Raw genomic sequence first — 21,096 nt, 5'->3', positions numbered from 1 at the left:
CTTTTCTATAAACCTACAGTGTACAGAGCACCCAGTAAAAGTCCACTTTAATGGACAAGTCAAAGATTTTACTTTTCAAAAACCTGACCGGCACATCCAAACATAGACTCAGTGTGAACAGGTGCTGAACCTAGAGTCGCCAACTCGTATATAGTTAAGTAAATAAGGCAGCACACTGCAGCGCTAGAACATACAAACTTGAAAAACGAAATTTGAACTGCATTACTGCACTAGAAATATGAAAAATGAGAGCTTTTAGCGCATAAAAATGGCCAATTTTATGTGTACCTGGTAGCCCCGTTACGGCATCTCTCTTATACCAGGTCCTAAACTTGCCTTACCTCGCTGAGAATAAACGTCTCCATCTGAATGGGTACATGTGAAAACCTCTTACTAGACTAAAATTCTCTCTCTCTGTGGGGGGGTATTGGACCTGCTGTAATTAAAACACCTGAAGCTAGGAGGCGGAATGCACGATCAGAAGGCTAGAGAATACATTTCAAAAACCTGACCGGCACATCCAAACATAGACTCAGTGTGAACAGGTGCTGAACCTAGAGTCGCCAACTCGTATATAGTTAAGTAAATAAGGCAGCACACTGCAGCGCTAGAACATACAAACTTGAAAAACGAAATTTGAACTGCATTACTGCACTAGAAATATGAAAAATGAGAGCTTTTAGCGCATAAAAATGGCCAATTTTATGTGTACCTGGTAGCCCCGTTACGGCATCTCTCTTATACCAGGTCCTAAACTTGCCTTACCTCGCTGAGAATAAACGTCTCCATCTGAATTGGTACATGTGAAAACCTCTTACCAGACTAAAATTCTCTCTCTCTGTGGAGCGGTATTGGACCTGCTGTAATTAAAACACCTGTGGCTAGGAGGCGGAGTGCACGATTAGAAGGCTAGAGAATACATTTCAAAAACCTGACCTGCACATCCAAACATAGACTCAGTGTGAACAGGTGCTGAACCCAGAGTCGCCAACTCGTATATAGTTAAGTAAATAAGGCAGCACACTGCAGCGCTAGAACAAAGATTTTACTGTCCTTGGTAAGTTCTATGACCCTAATACTGCCATTTTGCTAATGAAAATGTTATTTTCATTACCTATTTTAAAAATACCTATTAGAAAGGTAGTTCAGAATTCAAAGTAATGTATCCTGTTAGTAGGGGTTTTATGCTTTTTTTTTTTTTTTTTTTAACAGATTGGAGGAAAAAATTGTTACAGCACATCAGGCGTCAGGAGAAATTTTGGAGGAACACCTATGAATACTTACCAGGTCCAGAGGAGACGCTGTTACCTGAGGAAGAAGATCAATACCTTTGACAAAGTGCAGATCTGTTCCATGGACCTTCTGTAGTGGGTGACGTCACACAGTGCAAGGCATTCAGCGCAGCGCTACCGGGAAACAACTCGCTGATCAGTCACCCTTAGGGACATTTCAGAACTCATACAAGCAGAGTACTGAACAGCACTGACGGATGATGATCTACATTTATTGTTTATCTGGTCCCCCTGAATGCTTTCATATTTTACTACATTGTATCCAGGTGATACACTACTTTGAATCCTGGACTACCATTCTAGTAGGTAGGATGAAGATTTCTTGTAAGCTACTATTGTTATGCTGTAATGCACTATAGTGCAGTTTGCAATTCTTAATTGACTGTTCAAACCAAGCACAGGCGCTCAGTTCTCAATTGGTGTGGTAGACCATTTCAATGCATCTTCCCACCTATCTTTGCCCTACTCTGGCGTGTAAAGCCAGAGTTGTCAATCAGGGAAGAAGAGGGTGAAGGTAGGTGCTCAATAAGTAGGCGGGAAAGTGCGCTGAATACCTGCGCTTGGTTCGAACAGTCATTTTGTGCTGACAAAAACTCCAGCCCTAAGTCAGACAGGATTTTGACAATAAACATAAGGATGAATGACCTCGGGGAGGTCAAAACATCCAACACCGTGGAGACACCATCACGTGTTTCTCAACGCAGTGATCCAGAACACTGCCCCCATGCCTTATGGGAAATATGCAAATGCATGTAGAAAAGCTGCAGAGACACCATCATGTGTTTCTCAACGCAAGCAATAAATAGCCAGGTCTTTCACCGGGAAGGAACAACCACGGGAAGGGCAGCATCCATAAAGGAAAACCACCTATGCCAAAACATGGTATCCATCCACAGACAGCTGTTTCGGGGTTGTTCCCCACAATATTCTGCTTTGTCAACCATAGTTTAGTTTATTAACCTGGGGTTCATAAACTTCAATACAATGTTTACTGAATTTTAGAGTATCAAGTGCAATACTTTCCATCTTAGGCTACTTTCACACTAGCGTTTTTTTAAATCCGTCACAATGCGTCGTTTTGCAGAAAAAACGCATCCTGCAAAAGTGCTTGCAGGATGCGTTTTTTCCCCATACACTTCTATTGACGACGCATTTGCACACTTCGCATCCGTCTTGGGACGAATGCGTCGTGCTTTGGCGGACAGTCGGGAGAAAAAAACCCTACATGTAACGTTTTTTCTCCCGACGGACCGCTTTTTCCGACCGCGCATGCGCGGCCGGAACTCCGTCCCCACCTCCCCGCACCTTACAATGGGGCAGCGGATGCGCCGGAAAAATGCATCCACTGCCTCCATTGTGCAATGCAGCAAACGCTAGCGTCGGAATCTCTCCCCGACTCATTGCGACGGGGAGATTCCGACGCTAGTGTGAAAGAAGCCTTAGTTGTGTCAATGATCAGCTGAATGACATTTTATTGCATTTCTTACAGCCCAGAATACTATAACTAGACAGTCCACTGAGACAATCAAATGCTTTCCATATCCAGCCCAATGTCTCTATAGCATTCATTGTCCGTGCTATAACTAATTACTCGGCCAGGCACACTACTCTATAAAGTTCTCTGGGTAATACTCATATGCTTTTTTACAATTTTATTGATATTCCTATTTTATCAGGCTTTCCTGGCACTCCGTATATTCATTAGATTTTAGAGAAAGAGAATGGTTTCTGATGATGGATACATTAGGCCAGACCTACATCTAAGTCCTCTTTGAGTGAAAAATTTCCATTGTTGTAATGGGAGAAAACAATTACAGCTACTTTTGTGTTCCCTTAGAACTGACCACATAGGAGAGAGGCCGGCACAGAAGAGGTCAGCAAGCAATGAAAATGGGTAATTTGCATGAGAACATAATGTGCTGGAGGAATTTTACCACCGCTATTCCTGGCACATTACTACAGGACGGGTAGTCCCAGACGAACACTAATACACTATGACATGTAGCCAGCGTACAGCGGCAGTGCCAGTCGTCTTCTGACTAGGAAAACAAACACACTGTACCACATAAACCTTCAGCCTTATCTCTGTATCCCAGCCAAGCAGCAGGCTTTAATATGGGAGAAATGCCGGACTCCTGATCATAGGTATATAGAAAGCCATTTAATCTGTCATACAAATAGAATATTTACAATCATACGAGACAATACAGAATACAAATTTATAAAAACGTGAATAAATATGAGAACTGATCAATCATTTTTTGGGGGTGTCAGCTGCTGTCAGGGTTACTCGTAGAATCTCAGCTGCTCTGGAAACCCGTTTCACTAGTATCCACGTCATGCTCCTGCAACAAAGTGGCAAGCAAAAAAAAAAAAAAAATTAAATGGACAATAAATAGATCATAATCATGAGTTTAAAGAGGTTGTTCCCTTTCAGAAAATCTTGGTTCGCGATCGGGAGCAATGATGGAGACTCACAGCTGAATCCCAAGCCGTTTGTTATATATACTCACCATCCCGGGATTCATCTGTGAGTTTCCGCCGTTGCTCCCGATATCTGGCATTGGCTGCGGTGCGGACGTCAAGTCGACAGAACAGCAATTAGTGAGCTCATTGGCTCTGTCTATGTAGACTGAACACCCCACTCAGAGCTGCTGAGGTCACAGTCTGGCTGCCAGGACCTGGGGTCGGTGATTAAAGCGTGTTTTATTTTTATTTCATAACAAACTGTGCTGAAAGACCAAGATTTTCTGAAAGAGGACTTCCCTTTTAAGCCAACTGAACCATTGCCATAAATACAATAAGAAAAAAAGAGATCTAACCTAAATACATAACGGACATTGGTAATATATAGTATTTTATTTGTATAACTCAATATCCTTCCCATAGAGGTACTGTGATAACCTAACAATCCGCCTAAGACACGGCTCAGGTCCCCACGGGAGCACTATGACCACTTCACTGCAATGCCCCACACTGCTCCTGGCCATGTAGCTATACAGTATGTGTATGGTACTTCAGTTTATATACTTCTTCTGCTTAATAAAAGCCAAACTGCAGTATCACACAGGCGCCAGGACATGGATGGTACTGTAGTGACAGGGCAACTTTGTTCTGTTGATATGTGGGGCAGGATAGGCTGGACCTTTACAAATGACACATTTAGATTGTGAGCCCCATTGGGGACAGCAATGATAATGTCTGTAAAGCGCTGCAGAATATGTTAGCGCTATATAAAAATAAAGCTGATTATTATTTGCCATCATTATAATATAATTATGAAAGCCATTTTTAAAGGCGCTGTCCACGCATAACCTCCTGCACAATCTGTGTAGCTCCTATTCGAATTATTGGAACCTGTGCACAATATTTGTCGGTTAACGTGTCCCACCCGGTGTGCAGTTACATCTAACCATTCCAAACATCAGATAGCGCAGGAAAGTATGCCTAGCAACTTATTTCATATTTTCAAGCGTCGAGCAAAAGGGGAGTTAGGACCGCTCATTCTCAAAGTGCAGTAGTGCAGTTAGCTCTGTGCCTGGCGTCTTTCACTTTTTCCTCACAGAAATCAGTGGGAAAAATACAGCTGCATGTTTGATTTTATTCTTTTCCCTTTAAAGGGAACCTGTCAGCAGCATTGTGCACAGTAACCTACAGACAGTGTCCGGTTGGCGACGTTATACTGATTACAATGATAGCTTGGTTGATGAAATCCGTCTTGTGGTTGTTGTATATTCTTTATTTTGAGTTAATGATAAGTCCGTGCTCTAGGGTGGCCTGTGGGGGGGGGGGGGGGGAGGTCTTCATGAGGTGCTCTGATTAGGTATTCATAATGCAGACTGCATGTTTCATTTTATTCTATTCCCTTTAAAGGGAAACACAAAACTGAAAATAAAGATTAAACAACAACCACAAGACGGATTTCATGAACCAGGGTATTATTTTAATCAGTATAACAGCGCCGACCTGACACTGTCTGTGGGTTACTGTGCACAATCCTGCTGACAGGTTCCCTTTAACAGTATATTTGTATAGCTTATACCACTGTACAAATAGTTTACCTTTAAAGGGAATTGGGCAGCATTATTCAGTCTTGCTCAATCATTTCAGGCAGGTACAGTATGTCTTACTCTGGAACGCTGTGGTGTTTCAGAGAAAACACCTGGTCGAAGAACATGGAACTCAGGTTACTAATATGAGGAGCAGCTTCTCCGTGCGCCATGCCAATTTGAGTGACTGGTGTTTCTGTACATGCAAGGAAGAGAGGGACAAGAGGAAGCCTTGAGGGAGTAGCCTCTTGGACGAGTCACCAAGCCCCATGAACCCCTGCCGTTAACTATGCCTTCTCTGAAACAACACGTTGTGTTGAAATGATGGAGCGTACTCCGATTCATGCTGCCACCGATGAGACCAACATGCTTCAGCTGTCAGGTTCACTTTAATGTCTTTTTTTCTACTGAACTTAGTTGGAAAATAAGCCCTCAGAAGGGCATTCATGTTCTTTCTACCTGATTAAGTTTCTTGAATTCAACGACTTGGAAAAAAATGTGTTGAAGAATGTGTTTGGCATCTTGTTCTTCCTTTGGTAGGCTTCCAGTTACCCCCAAGATATCACCACACTTCCGTACATAGAATTCCAGGTCGTCCTCTGTGCCTGTATGAATGAAGAAAACAGCAAGGGTATTCACAATAAAAAGTCAATGTACGGTGGGTTGGCAGGTGAACTGTGAGCGAGACGTTACTAGATCTGCTTGACCTGCAGATATCAGCCAAGCATTGACCATGTGAGGGATTATACCAAGGATGACTTCATTCATATCTCATCTACTGGGGCATAAAGAATAACACTTAAGAGAAGCAAGTGGATTATTCAAAAACTAAAAAGGTTATTTGGAGACTCGGTGAATGTTCCCATCAGTTTTTGTTGGCCAATAAATAAGCAAATATAGTCGTTTGGCACTTTGGCAGAGATCGGAAAGTCTAAATGCTCCATTCATCACATCCTAGATGTTACAATAGATTCTCCTGACCAATAATAATGAAACTTCTATGACTGTCTATGACTCTTGTTTGTGCCCTTGCTTAGCTTTTGTAAATGAGGCAGCTTTATTACTATTGGCATACAGTTTACCACCCTCACACCAGTTTGCAAACAGTGCTGAAGTCCGGTTCGTGAATCTTCTGTTGTCTGAAGACAATGCCAAGTTGGAAAAGAAAAAAAAAGGTTGGCAGAATGCATCTCAGAAACTTGCTCACCTTCCCCGACACATTCAGATGTGGTAAAAAAAAAACAAAACATAACATACTAGAGAGTATGTACTAAATGTATAAAGAAATTAGTCTGTACAGTACTCACATCGATTTGTTATCTGTGCTAGCCGTGATTTCTCAGACGAGAAATTCTCATCCAAATCAAACAGCTCAAGAGCTGGAGCTGGAGGCTCACGAAATGATGGAGGGAATACCTAAGAGATGAGAGGTGGGGGGAGTTGTGTGAATAAAAATTAATATACAGTTAGGTCCAGAAATATTTGGACATACATATTCAAGATACAATTATATAATCAGTATGGGCTTAAAGTGCAGACCCAAGCTTTAATTTGAGGGTATTCACATCGTAATTGGAGTAAGTATTTAGAAATTGCAGCTTTATTACATTTTGTAAAAAAGTTTAAAAATTACAGTAGGCACAATGCAATCGCATATTATGGAAAAGTATATATGAAGTACTTTGCAAATTGCCTCTTCAGAGAGGATGAGGACTAGAACTGTATAGCGCCACCTATTGGAAGCAGCTTAACTATCGTACCTTAGGCCCTCTAGTGTCCTAAGGTAACTGCGAGGTAATGCAACAATGGTAGTATTGTAGGACTTATTTCCTCTTATAGGAAAGTTGTCCATTGAGGTCCATTGAGCCAGAAGAAATCACTCTCTAACCAATTAATCCAGAAATTACTGCGTTTTAATGTTGCAGCTGCCTCTTTTTAAAGGGACCAAAAGAAACTGGATAGGTATTTCAAAAGCTCTTTAATGTGCTGCATGGCCTATTCCCTTGTTAATCCATCACAATTAAGCAGTTAAAGGGTTTGAAGCTGGTTCCAGGTGTGGCATTTGCATTTGGGAGGCGTTACTGTGAACCCACAAGATGCGGTCAAAGGAGCTCTCAATGGAAGATAGACCGTCATTAGGCTGAAAAAATGAAGAAATCCATCAGATAGTAGAAATGTTAGGAACGGCCAAATCAATCATTTGGTACATTCTGGAAAACAAAACAAAAAAAAAAGAGCGCACTGGTGAGCTAGGGAACTCAAAAAGACCTGGACATCCACAAAAGACAACAGTGGTGGATGATCACAGAATCCTTTCCATGGTGAAGAGTAATCTCTTCACAACATCCATCCAAGTGAAGAACACTCTCCAATAGGTAGGAGTTTCACTGTCAAAGTCTACCATAAATAGAAAACTTCATGAGAGCAAATACAGAGGATTCACCATAATGTGCAAACCATTAATCAGCCTTAAAACTAGAAAGCCCAGATCACACTTTGCCAAAAAAAACATGGAAAGAAGCCAGCCCAGTTCTGGAAAAACACTCTTTGGACAGATGGAACCAAGATCAGTTTGTACCAGAATGTTGGGAAGAAGAAAGTGTGGAGAAGGCTTGGAACGGCTCATGATCGAAAGCACACAGTTTGATGGCATGGTCATGAATGGCTTCCAATGGTACTGGGTCACAAGCGTTTGTTGATGTGACTCAAGACAGAAGCAGCCGGATGAATTCTGAAGTGCACAGGGCTATACGTTCTACTCAGATTCAAAAAAATGCAGAATTGGATGGTGCTTCACAGCAAAGATGGACAATGACCCAAAACATAAAGCAAAAGCAATTAGGAGTTTATAAGAAAAAGAAATGGAATATTCTGCAAAGGCCGAGTCAATCAACATACCTCAACCCCATAGAGATGCATTTCACATGTTTAAGACAAAACTTCAAGCGAATCTGTCAGCAGGTTTTTGCTACTTCATGTGAGAGCATGAAGAAAGCGGGATGCTACGCCCACGAAACATACGTCGGGACTGCGTCACCTGACCAAGGGGGCCACGGTCTTGTTTCTGGGTAAGGACCGATGAGTGACAGGTGACAGTATATGGTACCTTCCCCTGATATACTGCACTATAGCACTTTCTTTTTGTCTCCTTTCTTTAGATAGATTGTGGGGCGTGTGCAATTTTTCCTTTATGTTTTTTTTGTATTGTAATGTTTTATATATACAGATATTTTTTTGATAGCTCAATAAAATTACTATTTTTTTATGCACTTATGTACTCCGTGTTCTCCTATTTTGGTATGCAGTATTATGGAGTTGGGACTATTTGAACTGAGGGTGGACCACCACTGTGTGAAATCCCCATCTTGCATTTAAAATGCAGCTGGGTTTTGTGTTTGTATTCATGTGAGAGCAGTGTAATGTAGGCAAAGAGAAGCTGAATCCAACGATGTATCGCTTACAGGGGCGGATTATAAGAGGGTCAATCTGGGCGGTAGCCCAGGGCCCAGTGGTGTGGGGGGCCCTGGGCTACCGCACACAGATTGCCCGCTGGCCGCCGCCATCATCAGGGCACTCGCAGCAAGTCTCATCATCATATGACAGTGACTCAGCACAGTGCACACAGTGAGTCACTGTCTCACTGACACAGTGCAGTGGCACCCCCGGCCGTGACCCACCCACCCAGCCGCCCGCCTGCTGCCCCTGTCAGAAGACTGGTTTGTTTGTATGTGTTGCCGCCGCCGGCGCGAGTGCCGGGCCCGTGCGGCCGGCCGCCGTGCCCCTGCCGTGCCGTCACTCTCGATCACTGAGGACACTGCCCATGCCGTGCCGGGAGCCCCCCCGGACCCGGTGGGCAGAGAGAGGGGGCCCGCATCGGGCCCCGTCTCATCTGCTCACCGGGCCCCTAGCGGCGCTGCCTGCATCGGTTAGTTTCCTATTGCCGTGCGGGCGCGCCCGCACGGCAATAGTTAACGTCGGCCGCAGGCGCAGCGCACACGTCGCCGGCGTCTGACGTCATTGTCAGTCGCTGGCGAGTGCGCGCTGCTGGAGGGGAGGGAGCTCACCGCCTGGATCGTTGGTAAGGTGAGGACTGGAGAATTTTTTTTTTTTTAATAATCTGAGTGGAGATATAATAAATATAACGGTGGAGAAGTCGGGAGTGGGGGTGATGGGGGTGTGTGATTGGGGGGGGGGTGGCAGGTGCAGAATGCTGGGACCTGGGAGCAGGAGGACACAGTCTGGGACTGGGGCAGTCTGATATCTGGACACACTGGGTCTGGGGGGGCAATGATGCTGGAGGAGGAGGGGACACAGTCGGGACTTGGGGGGGCCTCAAATGATTGCTATTTCTGGACACTGGGGCCTGGTGGGGGGCAATGCAGGAGACACTGGGGGGGAATGCTGGAGGACACAGTCTGGGGACTGGCTGGGCTGTGGGCAGATGATTGCTGGACATACTGGTCACGGTGCAATGATGCTGGAGGAGGAGGACACAGTCGGGACTGGGGCCTCTAATGATTGCATTGCTATTGCTGGACACACTGGGGGGGGGCAATGCAGGAGACACTGGGGGGGAAATGCTGGAGGACACAGTCTGGGGACTGGCTGGGCAGATGATTGCTGGACATACTGGTGCAATGATGCTGGAGGAGGAGGACACAGTCGGGACTGGGGGCCTCAAATGATTGCATTGCTATTGCTGGACACTGGGGGGGGGGGCAATGCAGGAGACACTGGGGGGGAAATGCTGGAGGACACAGTCTGGGGACTGGCTGGGCAGATGATTGCTGGACATACTGGGGCAATGCTGGAGGAGGACACAGTCTGGGGCAGATGATTGCTGGAGACACTGACTGGGGCAATGCTGGAGCCTGAGGACACAGTCTGGCTGGGGCAGATGATTGCTGGACATACTGGGGCATATTGCTGGACAGGACACACTGGGGGCAATGCTGGACATACTGGGGCAGATTGCTGGATACACTGTGTGGAGGTAATATGCTGGACACACTGGGGGTAATATGCTGGCCACACTGGGGCAGATTGTTGAACATACTGTCATGGGACAGGATGGAGACAGATGGGGCAGGATGGGTAAATCATATGGGGCAGGATGGATACTCATGAGTGCAGGATGCGAGAACATATTGCAGGAGCCAGGAATGAGATAAACGGGGCCAGGGTGGGGAATATTATTTCCGTAGGGGCTAATTAAGGGATATTATTACTGCAGTGATGTATTTATTTTATTTTTTGCGTATACTTTTTTTAAATGGGGGGGCGGTCCTGTTACTGTGCAGAGTGACACTATATTGCCTTTTTTTCTTCATGTGGTGTAATGTTGAAATTGTGAAAATTTAAGTAATGTTCTGCAAGCGGAGCTCGAGATAACTGTGTTATTTCCTGCAGAAACAACAAACAAGCCCTGGCTGGAATAAATGATGGCGGTCTGTGCTTCATGACAGATGAAGGACTTCACCGCTAGAGACGTCACTGGTGAGTCAGTGTTATCTATACACTGACACTATACACTGTAAACCAGGGGTGTCAAACTGCATTCGTCGAGGGCCTCAGCTCAGACCGTGCGTGTTTTCAAGATTTCCTTTGCGTTACACAAGGCACTGGGATCATTCTGTGCAGGTGATTAAATTATCACCTGTGCAATACAAGGAAATCCTGAAAACATGACCTGTTTGCGGCCCTCGAGGAATGCAGTTTGACACCCCTGCTGTAAACCATATACAGAGCTCCTGTGTATAATGTCGCCAGTGATCGCTGTATAACCTCTACACAGACACTGCATACCAATTACAGATCTCCTGTGAATACTGGCAGTTATGGTGACAGTATTTTGTTTTTTTATTTATTTATTACTGTCAGGATTGTAGTATTCAGTCACTATGTGGTGGTAATATGTGGTCTGGAAATGGTGTTGTGGTATTTGTCCCTTGTGTGTGCTATTTGGTCACCAAGTGGTGGTAATATGTGCTCTTGACATGGTGTAGCGGTATTTGTTCCTTGTATGTGATATTATTCGGTCACTGGTGGTAATATGTGGTCTGGCATTTGTTCCTTGTGTGTGATATAATTTGATCACTGTGGTTGTAATATGGTGTCTGGTCATGGTGCGGTGCTATTTGTTCCTTATATGTGATATTATTCGATCACTGGGGTTGTAATATGGTGTCTGGTCATGGTGCGGTGCTATTTGTTCCTTGTATGTGATATTATTCGATCACTGGGGTTGTAATATGGTGTCTGGTCATGGTGCGGTGCTATTTGTTCCTTGTATGTGATATTATTCGATCACTGGGGTTGTAATATGGTGTCTGGTCATGGTGCGGTGCTATTTGTTCCTTGTATGTGATATTATTCGATCACTGGGGTTGTAATATGGTGTCTGGTCATGGTGCGGTGCTATTTGTTCCTTGTATGTGATATTATTCGATCACTGGGGTTGTAATTTGTGGTCTGGTCATGGTGCGGTGCTATTTGTTCCTTGTATGTGATATTATTCGATCACTGGGGTTGTAATATGGTGTCTGGTCATGGTGCGGTGCTATTTGTTCCTTGTATGTGATATTATTCGATCACTGGGGTTGTAATTTGTGGTCTGGTCATGGTGCGGTCCTATTTGTTCCTTGTATGTGATATTATTCGATCACTGGGGTTGTAATATGGTGTCTGGTCATGGTGCGGTGCTATTTGTTCCTTGTATGTGATATTATTCGATCACTGGGGTTGTAATTTGTGGTCTGGTCATGGTGCGGTGCTATTTGTTCCTTGTATGTGATATTATTCGATCACTGGGGTTGTAATATGGTGTCTGGTCATGGTGCGGTGCTATTTGTTCCTTGTATGTGATATTATTCGATCACTGGGGTTGTAATATGTGGTCTGGTCATGGTGCGGTGCTATTTGTTCCTTGTATGTGATATTATTCGATCACTGGGGTTGTAATTTGTGGTCTGGTCATGGTGCGGTGCTATTTGTTCCTTGTATGTGATATTATTCGATCACTGGGGTTGTAATTTGTGGTCTGGTCATGGTGCGGTGGTATTGGTTCCTTGTATGTGATATTATTGGTCAAAATATACCTAAATTGTATTGCAGATTTTAACAAATATTTAATAGGTTACAGTAGAGTAGGGCCCGGCCATTTTTCTGGAATAATCTGGCTCGGGTATGTCACATGACCCCCGTCACATGACCCCCGTCACATGACCCCTGTCACATGACCCGGGGGGCCCACAGTGTCTGAACAGCCCGGGGCCCTGGCTACCCTTAATCCACCCCTGATCGCTTAGTTTACTGGGTGCAGCCGTTCAGACAAAATCAGATCTTTTAGGTTTAGAATGAAGCAGCGCTGAGAAAACTAGTCCTGCACACATCAGGATCTCCATGAACAAAGTCTATAGACAGTGAGGTGCATATCACAGGAGGAGGGGGTGCTGCCGGACTAGTGTAGTCCAGCAATGTTAATCTCTTAGTGATAAATCCTTCACAGTTAGTAAACAGCATGCACTTTGACAAGTGACACATCCCTGAATTCTGTGTTTTAGCCTCTATCTCCTGTGGTCTTCAGATTACATAGCAAAAACCTGCTGACAGATTCTCTTTAAGGCAAAAAGACCCAAAAACATCAACTGAAGTCAGCAGCAGCAGCAAAGGCCTGGCAAAGCTTAAATCCCGTTTGGTGATGTCCATGGCTTCCAGACTTCAGGCAGTCATTGCCTTCAAAGGAATCTCTACAAAGTCTTAAAAATGAACATTTTATGTATGGTTAAGTTGATTTGTCCAATTACTTTTGAGTACAAAGGAGGCTTTGTAGAAAAATGGTTGGAATTCCTAAACTTTTCACAGGTTATTTTTGTTCAACTCCTTTAGATAGACCTGAAAGTCTACACTTCAATTGCATCCGAGTTGTTTCATCTTAAATCCAAAATAGTGGCAGCATAGCGTAAATCACTAAGATTCGGTCACGGTCCAAATATTTGTGGACCCAACTGTCCATTTAATTGCAGAATACAAGTCAACACAATGCAACACACCACTCTCCCGCATGCTCGTAGCAGCTGATATAGACCTGTCCTCCAATTAAAAAACACTACGCATGGGAAATGGAGGTGGACAGATCTGATCACACGCTCCAGCGAAGAAGGCTATGCTAACAAGTGCAATAGGAGAACCTGTAATATTTCTATATTAGTAAGTGCCACAAAATCGAGTCCCCAATATTTCTGTCGAAGGTAAAGTTAGACAACTCCTTTAAATGACAATATAAGATCACAGTTACCACATTAAGTGCAAGAATCAAGGAGTAAAGTACGTACGGCAGGCTCAAGAGCAGGGAGCGGAGCCTCAAACTGTGGCTGGATCAGCTGCAAAGTCTCATGCTTCACGTTCCGTTCTTTGTAGGCTCTGCAAAGTCATCAATGTGGAGATCAGAAACCAATGGCTGACAAAGTAATGACAGAAGTATAACAGGAGAAGAGAACACAATAAAGAGCCTGACACATACTTGATAACTCTGGAGAGAGAAGAAGTATCCAGCTGGTAGATACTCATGTCAAACAGAGTTGTGAAATCCCGAGGATTTTCGTCTCCTTCCTGCAGGCAGACGCGAAGCTGCTGGGATAATTTGTTGGTGTCGGGGATCATCGTGTAATCTGAAATCTGGAAGGATAAGAAGGTTCAGAGCAGGAACAGCCCAAACTAGCCCCTCTAATTCCAAATGTTTTACTGACAACCCATAGGATTACGCCAATTCTACGACACTCACCTCCGGAGCGTCCGCATCAATTTGGTTTAGCTGGATATCATTAGTAGTGAGCCACTGCATAAGCACATCCTGTTTAGAACAAGTCAGAACATTTACCGTGTGCGACAGTAGAATTTGTAATATTTCTGCAATAGCATTTCCACACCGCAGTAATGTTCAATTTAACAAACACTATATATCTATAGAAAGGGCTCCTGTGCATACAGTTTTGCTGAATTTATTACAGCAATTACAGACATGTTAATCACAAACTCTCAGTCGTATCTTTAACCCCTTCAAGACATGTCCGGTGCATGTCGTGTCCCTCCCTTTGATGTGGGATCCGACGCTGAGCCCACAACTTTCCCAGCATAGGTCAGTTGTTTTGAAGAGCTGACATGTGTCCCTAACAGCTGCAGGTGGAATCGTCATCCACCCGCAGCTGTTAACACGTTAAATGCCACTGTCAATCTCTGACAGCGGCATTCAATGTGATCGCGCTGGAAGCGCATCACTAATCCCGCCCATCTCACGACGGCTGGTTCGCCGATGGGTTGGCATGACAACCAGAGGTCTCCAGCAGGCCTCTATGGTTGCCGTAGCCAGATTCACATAGCAAGTGAGCATTTTCTGCTACATACAGGTGATCTGATCATCGCCTGTATGTAGAAGGGCACTTGAGGGCACGTGCCTAGGGCGGGGACGACGCGGGGGCGGCACCTGAGCAAGGTTTTGTGTTTTTTTTTTAAAGTCCTGGGTGTGAATTTACCAATTTTCATAGTCATGAAAATACAGAAAAATCTTTAAAATGAGAAGGTGTGTCCAAACCTTTGGTCTGTACTGTATATCCACAAGGGGAGCGAAAAACGAAAGCGCAAAACTGAAAAAAGCTCTGGCGGCTAAGGGGTGAAAATGAAAAATATGGAAACATATACAGTATATATTGTTTCGCTTAAAATACAAAAGAAATGTGTCACCTTTAACTTGCGGCCTTTTAGAGATCATTTCATCCTCAACTTGCTTAACTGTTCACAATAGCAGTAATTCTGACCAGTAGTGCCCAAACTTTGACATGTCTCTGTATATACACTGTGTGTGTGTATATATATATTAGTAAAACCAATGGTGTTGTAAAAAAGTGGCTATGGGAAGGAGGGGAGCGAAAAACGAAAACGTAAAAACTAAAAAGGGCTGCGGCATGAAGGGGTTAAAGGGAACCTGTCAGCTGATTCAGACAGTCCAAGCCATGGGCAGCATGAATCAGAGAATGGCTGCGCAATTGCAGGTAACTATGTTTTTCTCTGAAAATTTCAGAGAAAACATAGTTTGAATTTCAGGATGGGGACTTTAGGGAGAGACCTGACTAGTCCAGCGTATCCCGTGGTGAGCTTCTTTCAGCTCAGCTGATGTGATTGAGAGGTCTCTAATGGGAATGAAAAATCAAGGAGACAGTGCGCCATAATTCAGTGACATATAGTCTTCCTCATCTCCTAGATACATGAAATACAAAGACGCAATAACCTCTACCTCTGCTGACATCTCCGTGAAGCCATTGTAGCTCATTCCAAAGATGGACTTTCTGAACCAATGTGACAGATGCTAAAGTATATTTGCTGCTATTGCATCATTGTATTCAATGTATTTTAAGAAATAAGGAAGACTAGACGTCAGTGAATTGTGAAGCTCTGTCTCCTTGCGTTTTTCATTTCTATTCGTACATAAGGGATTGGAAAGGTTCCTTTGTTGCAAGGTGTTTTGAAACAGCAAACAATATCATACAGCTATTGCTGATTTTTCATTGATAGATAGGTTTCTCCCATGGGAGTTCATTGGGAGAGACCTATCAATCAACTAGAGCGCTGTAAAGAAAAGCAGGCCGGGTGGTGGGGGGCAGTACCGGATCAATCTTGTCTATTCCTATGGTCCCTGGTCAATTCTTCAAAATATATTTTCTCTGCAGCCAGGCTCAGATTCATTCTGCCTGTAGTTTTGGAAGCATTAATCAACTAACAAGTTCCCTCTAATATTGCTCAATGAGCGTAATACATCTTCACTCACACATACACAACTTTATATATACAACTTGAGACAATCACAGTTGTAAATCAGCAAAAACTTACCAGAATTTTTCCATTTTCTTCCTTATCCAGGTACTGATCATTGAACATATGACATGATCCCACCACAGCCAGTTTCCCTCCATGAGACTGAAAGAATAGAGGTAACATAAATCAGCACGTCTGGTGAAAAGGCCACTTTAAAGTGGATGTCCACCCTAAAGCCACTGTTGTTTAATAAAAAAAACAACAACATTCTCTTCTTGGATCGATGCAGCTCTTCTGTGCCCTCTGCTGGTTGCTAATAAATAACAGAAAACTGACCGGCACATCAAAAACTAGTCTGAACAGGTGCATACCAAAAAACAGCTACTTACATGTACAATATACGAAAATGGTTGCACTGAATCGTGTTAAAGCAAGTCAATGTGAAATATATGAAATGCGAATAGGAAAAATGGCTTTTGAATATTAGGAAAAATACATGAAAAATACATAAGACTCTACACAAAATTTGGCCAAATAATGCCTGCCCATCAACCAATGTCAAGGTGACCTCATGGGTCTGATGGGTCCCTGACCAGTGCATTGCTGACAGAGGTATCCACATTCACCCATGCATTCAGACATTAGCCCTAGAGAGGTGTTCACACAGGTCAGGGACCCATCAGACCCATGAGGCCACCTTGACGATGGTTGATGGGCACATAATATTTGGCCAAATGTTATGCTAAACGTCTCATGTTTTTTCCTAATCCTCCAAAGCCGTATTGCTATTCAAATTTCACATATTCCAAATTGACATGCTTTGCATGATAGAGTGCAACCTTTTTTTGTATATTGTGTATGGAGGTAGCTCCTCCTGGTATGCACCTATTCACACTAGTCTGGATGTGCCAGTCAGTTTTTTATAATGTTAGCTTACTGACCGGGCACTCCGCACTCCACAAGGTGGTGATTTTAATTACAGCAGGTCCCTACTTACCCATAAATATAGGCATTGCTGACAGAGGTGTCCACATTCACCCATGCATTCAGACATTAGCCTCAGAGAGGTGTTCACACTGGTCAGGGACCATGAGGCCACCTTGACGTTGATTGATGGGCAGGCATTATTTGGCCAAATTTTGTGCAAAGCGTCTCATGTGTTTTTCCTAATATTCAAAAGCCATTTTTGCCATTCACATTTCATATTTCACAATAACATGCTTTAACACGATTGAGTGCAACCATTGTCATATATTGTACTCTGCTGGTTGCTGTCATGAACATCCAGGAGAAGGATGTCAAGTGACCCCTGTAGCCAATCAGTGACTAATGGTTGATGATCGGCTGCAGCATTCACATTCTATCCAAGAAGAAGACACCATCTTGAACAGAATTTGAAGGCTGCAACAGGCACGATGCCCTCGCCAGATGTTGAAGATAGCCGACCAGGGGGTGGGGTGGGGCACAGTAGTGCGTGCAGAGTAGTGGCAATAGTCTAGGAGTTGACTTAACAGTTTAAGAAATAAGATACTTCAATATCTCACATTATCAGTAAACTCTATAATTGTTTTTTTGTGGAAGGAAACAGGAGGACTTGCACAACATTAATATATTCAAACTTGAGGCATCCATAGTGACAGATTACAGTCTGTTGCTACGAAACATCTGAAAAATGGGAGATGTCAAACAGCTCAGAGACAGGGAAATGTTACTTTAATAAGCCTACGCTTTAGAACTCCTCTCCTGGAGAAGTGTAAAAAGGCATAAAGTTCTAACTGCAAAATGCCATCAGAGTTCCCACACTGCACTGACAAGGAAACTATGAATGGAAAATCCCAGATACTTCTAAGTATGCACAACCAAAGCCATCATTAATTAATGAGTTTTAATGTTCAACTGTGAGCAATTTGCTCATTTACATGCAACAAATATAAAAGAGCAAATTAATGCTATGAATGGTGCTGCGGAATATGTTGGTGCTAAAAAATATATATATATTATTAGTATGGGAATGAAAATTACTCTGACGGTAAATATACTACAGTTAATTTTCTATGCAAACCAACAAAAAAAATGTGGGCACAACACTGGAGAGCAATGATAAAACAACATAGTAAAATAGTTAGCAAGGCCGAAAAAAGACATTTGTCCATCCAGTTCAGCCTATATTCCACTAGAATAAATCCCCAGATCTACGTCCTTCTAAAGAACCTAATAACATCCAGGCCTCTCTTGAACCCCTCGACTGAGTTCGCCATCACCACCTCTTCAGGCAAGGAATTCCAGATTCTCACTGCCCTAACAGTAAAGAATCCTCTTCTATATTGGTGGAAAAACCTTCTCTCATCCAGACACAGAGCATGCCCCCTTGTGCCCGTCACCTTCCTTGGTATAAACAGATCCTCAGAGAGATATTTGTATTGTCCCCTTATATACTTATACATGGTTATTAGATCGCCCCTCAGTCGTCCTTTTGCTAGACTAAATAATCCTAATTTTGCTAATCTATCTGGGTATTGTAGTTCTCCCATACCCTTTATCAATTTTGTTGCCATCCTTTATACTCGCTCTAGTTTCATTATATTCTTCCTGAGCACGGGTGCCCAAAACTGTACACAGTACTCCATGTACAGTCTAACCAGAGATTTGTACAGAGGCAGTATAATGCTCTCATCATGTGTATCCAGACCTCTTTTAATGCACCTCATGATCCTGTTTGCCTTGGCAGCTGCTGCCTGGCACTGGCTGCTCCAGGTAAGTTTATCATTAACTAGGATCCCCAAGTCCTTCTCCATGTCAGATTTATCCAGTGGTTTCCCATTCAGTGTGTAATGGTGATATTGATTCCTTCTTCCCATGTGTATAACCATACATTTATCATTGATAAACTGCATCTGCCACCTTTCGGCCCAAGATTCCAACTTGGTTTGCAGCCTCATTTTTTTTTTTGCCATGACTTCTGATCATAAAGCCAGTATCAATCTCTCCTGATGAACCTTCTGAGGGGAAACGCGTCGAGAGCCTGTTTAGAGCTTTCCTTCCTCATCTAAGGATTGCTGTCACCATGATGCCCAGCTGCCTGCATGTTTGTTGCACAGCACACAATAGCAGATGAGTATGATTTATCTTGGAACTTTATTTACTAGTACTCTGATGTTTAATGGGGTAAACCATCATATACATATACCTTTACATGTGTGGTAGGATCTATGTATCCTCATCATGCAGGCTATGACTGTGCATTCATTAGAATATTTATGAGGGTCACTGTGTAACAGTACCGATTTACATTTTGTTTGATATAGGTTTATGTTACTGTATATTTGGGGATTACTATATCTGCTAAACCCCAAACTCATGTGGTGTGAGTGACTTAGATTGATTGTACCCTCTCCAGCTTATATATATTTACCATTTTTGATCTTGTATATACCCTATATATTCACAGCATTTTATATTATACTATACAGAATTACAGGCCATCTGGCCCTCTATTTCTGACTATCTGCTTTATAGGGTCATTACAGGAGATAGGGTCAGCCATTGCACGAGCGGGGGCGCCATTCTCGTATTTTCTTAGGGTGCCAACCTCCGCACCTAGGCAGGTGTCTAGACAGTAATTACACCTAGGGCTAGGTCACTCTTTTCTGCACGTCGGTTGTGAGTGTGTATATCCACCCAAGAATATTTTCACTATTACTTCTATTTTTCTGGGCATACCCGTTTACCCTTATTATGGCAGGGGTCTTTCTAGTATTCCAATGTTTTGGTTACTAGTTATGTAGATAGCTGAGCTTCAATCTATTATTCTCAGCATCACTTGTCATTCACCTGTTCACATATTTAGTTGTAAGATAAGATTCCAACTTATCCAGATCCATCTGTAGCAGAATACTATCTTCTTTTGTATTGACTGCTTTACATAGTTTTGTATCATCTGCAAATATGGATATTTTACTGTGTAAACCTTCTACCAGATCATTAATGAATATGTTGAAGAGAACAGGTCCCAATACTGACCCCTGCGGTACCCCACTGGTCACAGCGACCCAGTTAGAGACTATACCATTTATAACCACCCTCTGCTTTCTATCACTAAGCCAGTTACTAACCCATTTACACACATTTTCCCCCAGACCAAGCATTCTCATTTTGTGTACCAACCTCTTGTGTGGCACGGTATCAAACGCTTTGGAAAAATCAAGTTATAACATCTCAAATTTAAAAACACACTAAATGTAAGAGTAACCGTCGTTTACATTTTTATTGCATAAATCAATAGTAGACATGAAAATAAGAAACTTTGTGATATATCTTATCCGATAAATCTGCTTCTTTCTCCTTCTGAACAGATTCTCCATTCTCAATTCTGGGGTAAAATCTGGATTCAGTGAAGACAGATTTTTATACTATTGAGATAGAAGATAACAGTTGTCACTGATAAGATTCTATGTAGCGGGAAGGGGAAAAAGGGCTAAAAGCAGAGCCTCTACGCCCTTCCCATCTGCATAGAATCTTTCCAGTAGTAACTGCCATCTCCTGTACTCACCGAACACAGATTTCACCCGTGAATTCAGGATACATTCAGGACACAACTGACCTATTGAATAAACTATCAGCAATAGGTCCTCTACCAGAAGGAACCATCCTGGCCACCAGGGATGTGGAATCTTTGTACTCTAATATCCCACACCAGGATGGATTAAATGCCTGCAAAGTCTTCCTGGAAAATTCAGGAATTGATGCTGATTCTGTGGTGAAACTTACTAATTTGATAACATATACCTACAGGAGACTGGTACAGTTATGGGAAGTAAAATGGTTCCACATTACGCAAATCTTTTCATGGCCAAGCTTGAAAGTGAATTCGTCCCCATGACCCATCAGGCCTATGGCCTACTACCATTGACAATATTTTATATGACCATTGAAATAGAGACTCCCTGTAC

General features: G+C 43.1%; 1 protein-coding gene across 1 annotated transcript in view; it reads right to left on the bottom strand.

The window, feature by feature from the left end:
- Positions 1-3,431: 3,431 nt before the first annotated feature.
- IFT52 (intraflagellar transport 52) overlaps positions 3,432-21,096 on the bottom strand; it is a 50,964-nt gene continuing 33,299 nt past the window's right edge. The window contains exons 8-14 of the mRNA XM_069752320.1: positions 16,223-16,309; positions 14,124-14,192; positions 13,863-14,017; positions 13,675-13,762; positions 6,649-6,757; positions 5,801-5,946; positions 3,432-3,637 (exon numbers count right to left, since the gene is read on the bottom strand). Coding sequence (XP_069608421.1) covers positions 3,593-3,637; positions 5,801-5,946; positions 6,649-6,757; positions 13,675-13,762; positions 13,863-14,017; positions 14,124-14,192; positions 16,223-16,309 — 699 coding nt within the window. The 3' untranslated portion in view covers positions 3,432-3,592. The remainder of the gene's footprint in view (positions 3,638-5,800; positions 5,947-6,648; positions 6,758-13,674; positions 13,763-13,862; positions 14,018-14,123; positions 14,193-16,222; positions 16,310-21,096) is intronic.

The sequence above is a fragment of the Ranitomeya imitator genome, chromosome 2 (genome assembly GCF_032444005.1).
Source record: "Ranitomeya imitator isolate aRanImi1 chromosome 2, aRanImi1.pri, whole genome shotgun sequence".
NCBI lineage: Eukaryota > Metazoa > Chordata > Amphibia > Anura > Dendrobatidae > Ranitomeya > Ranitomeya imitator.
The sequence above is the reverse complement of the archived record's forward strand: the minus strand, read 5'-3'. Positions and strand labels throughout refer to the sequence as shown.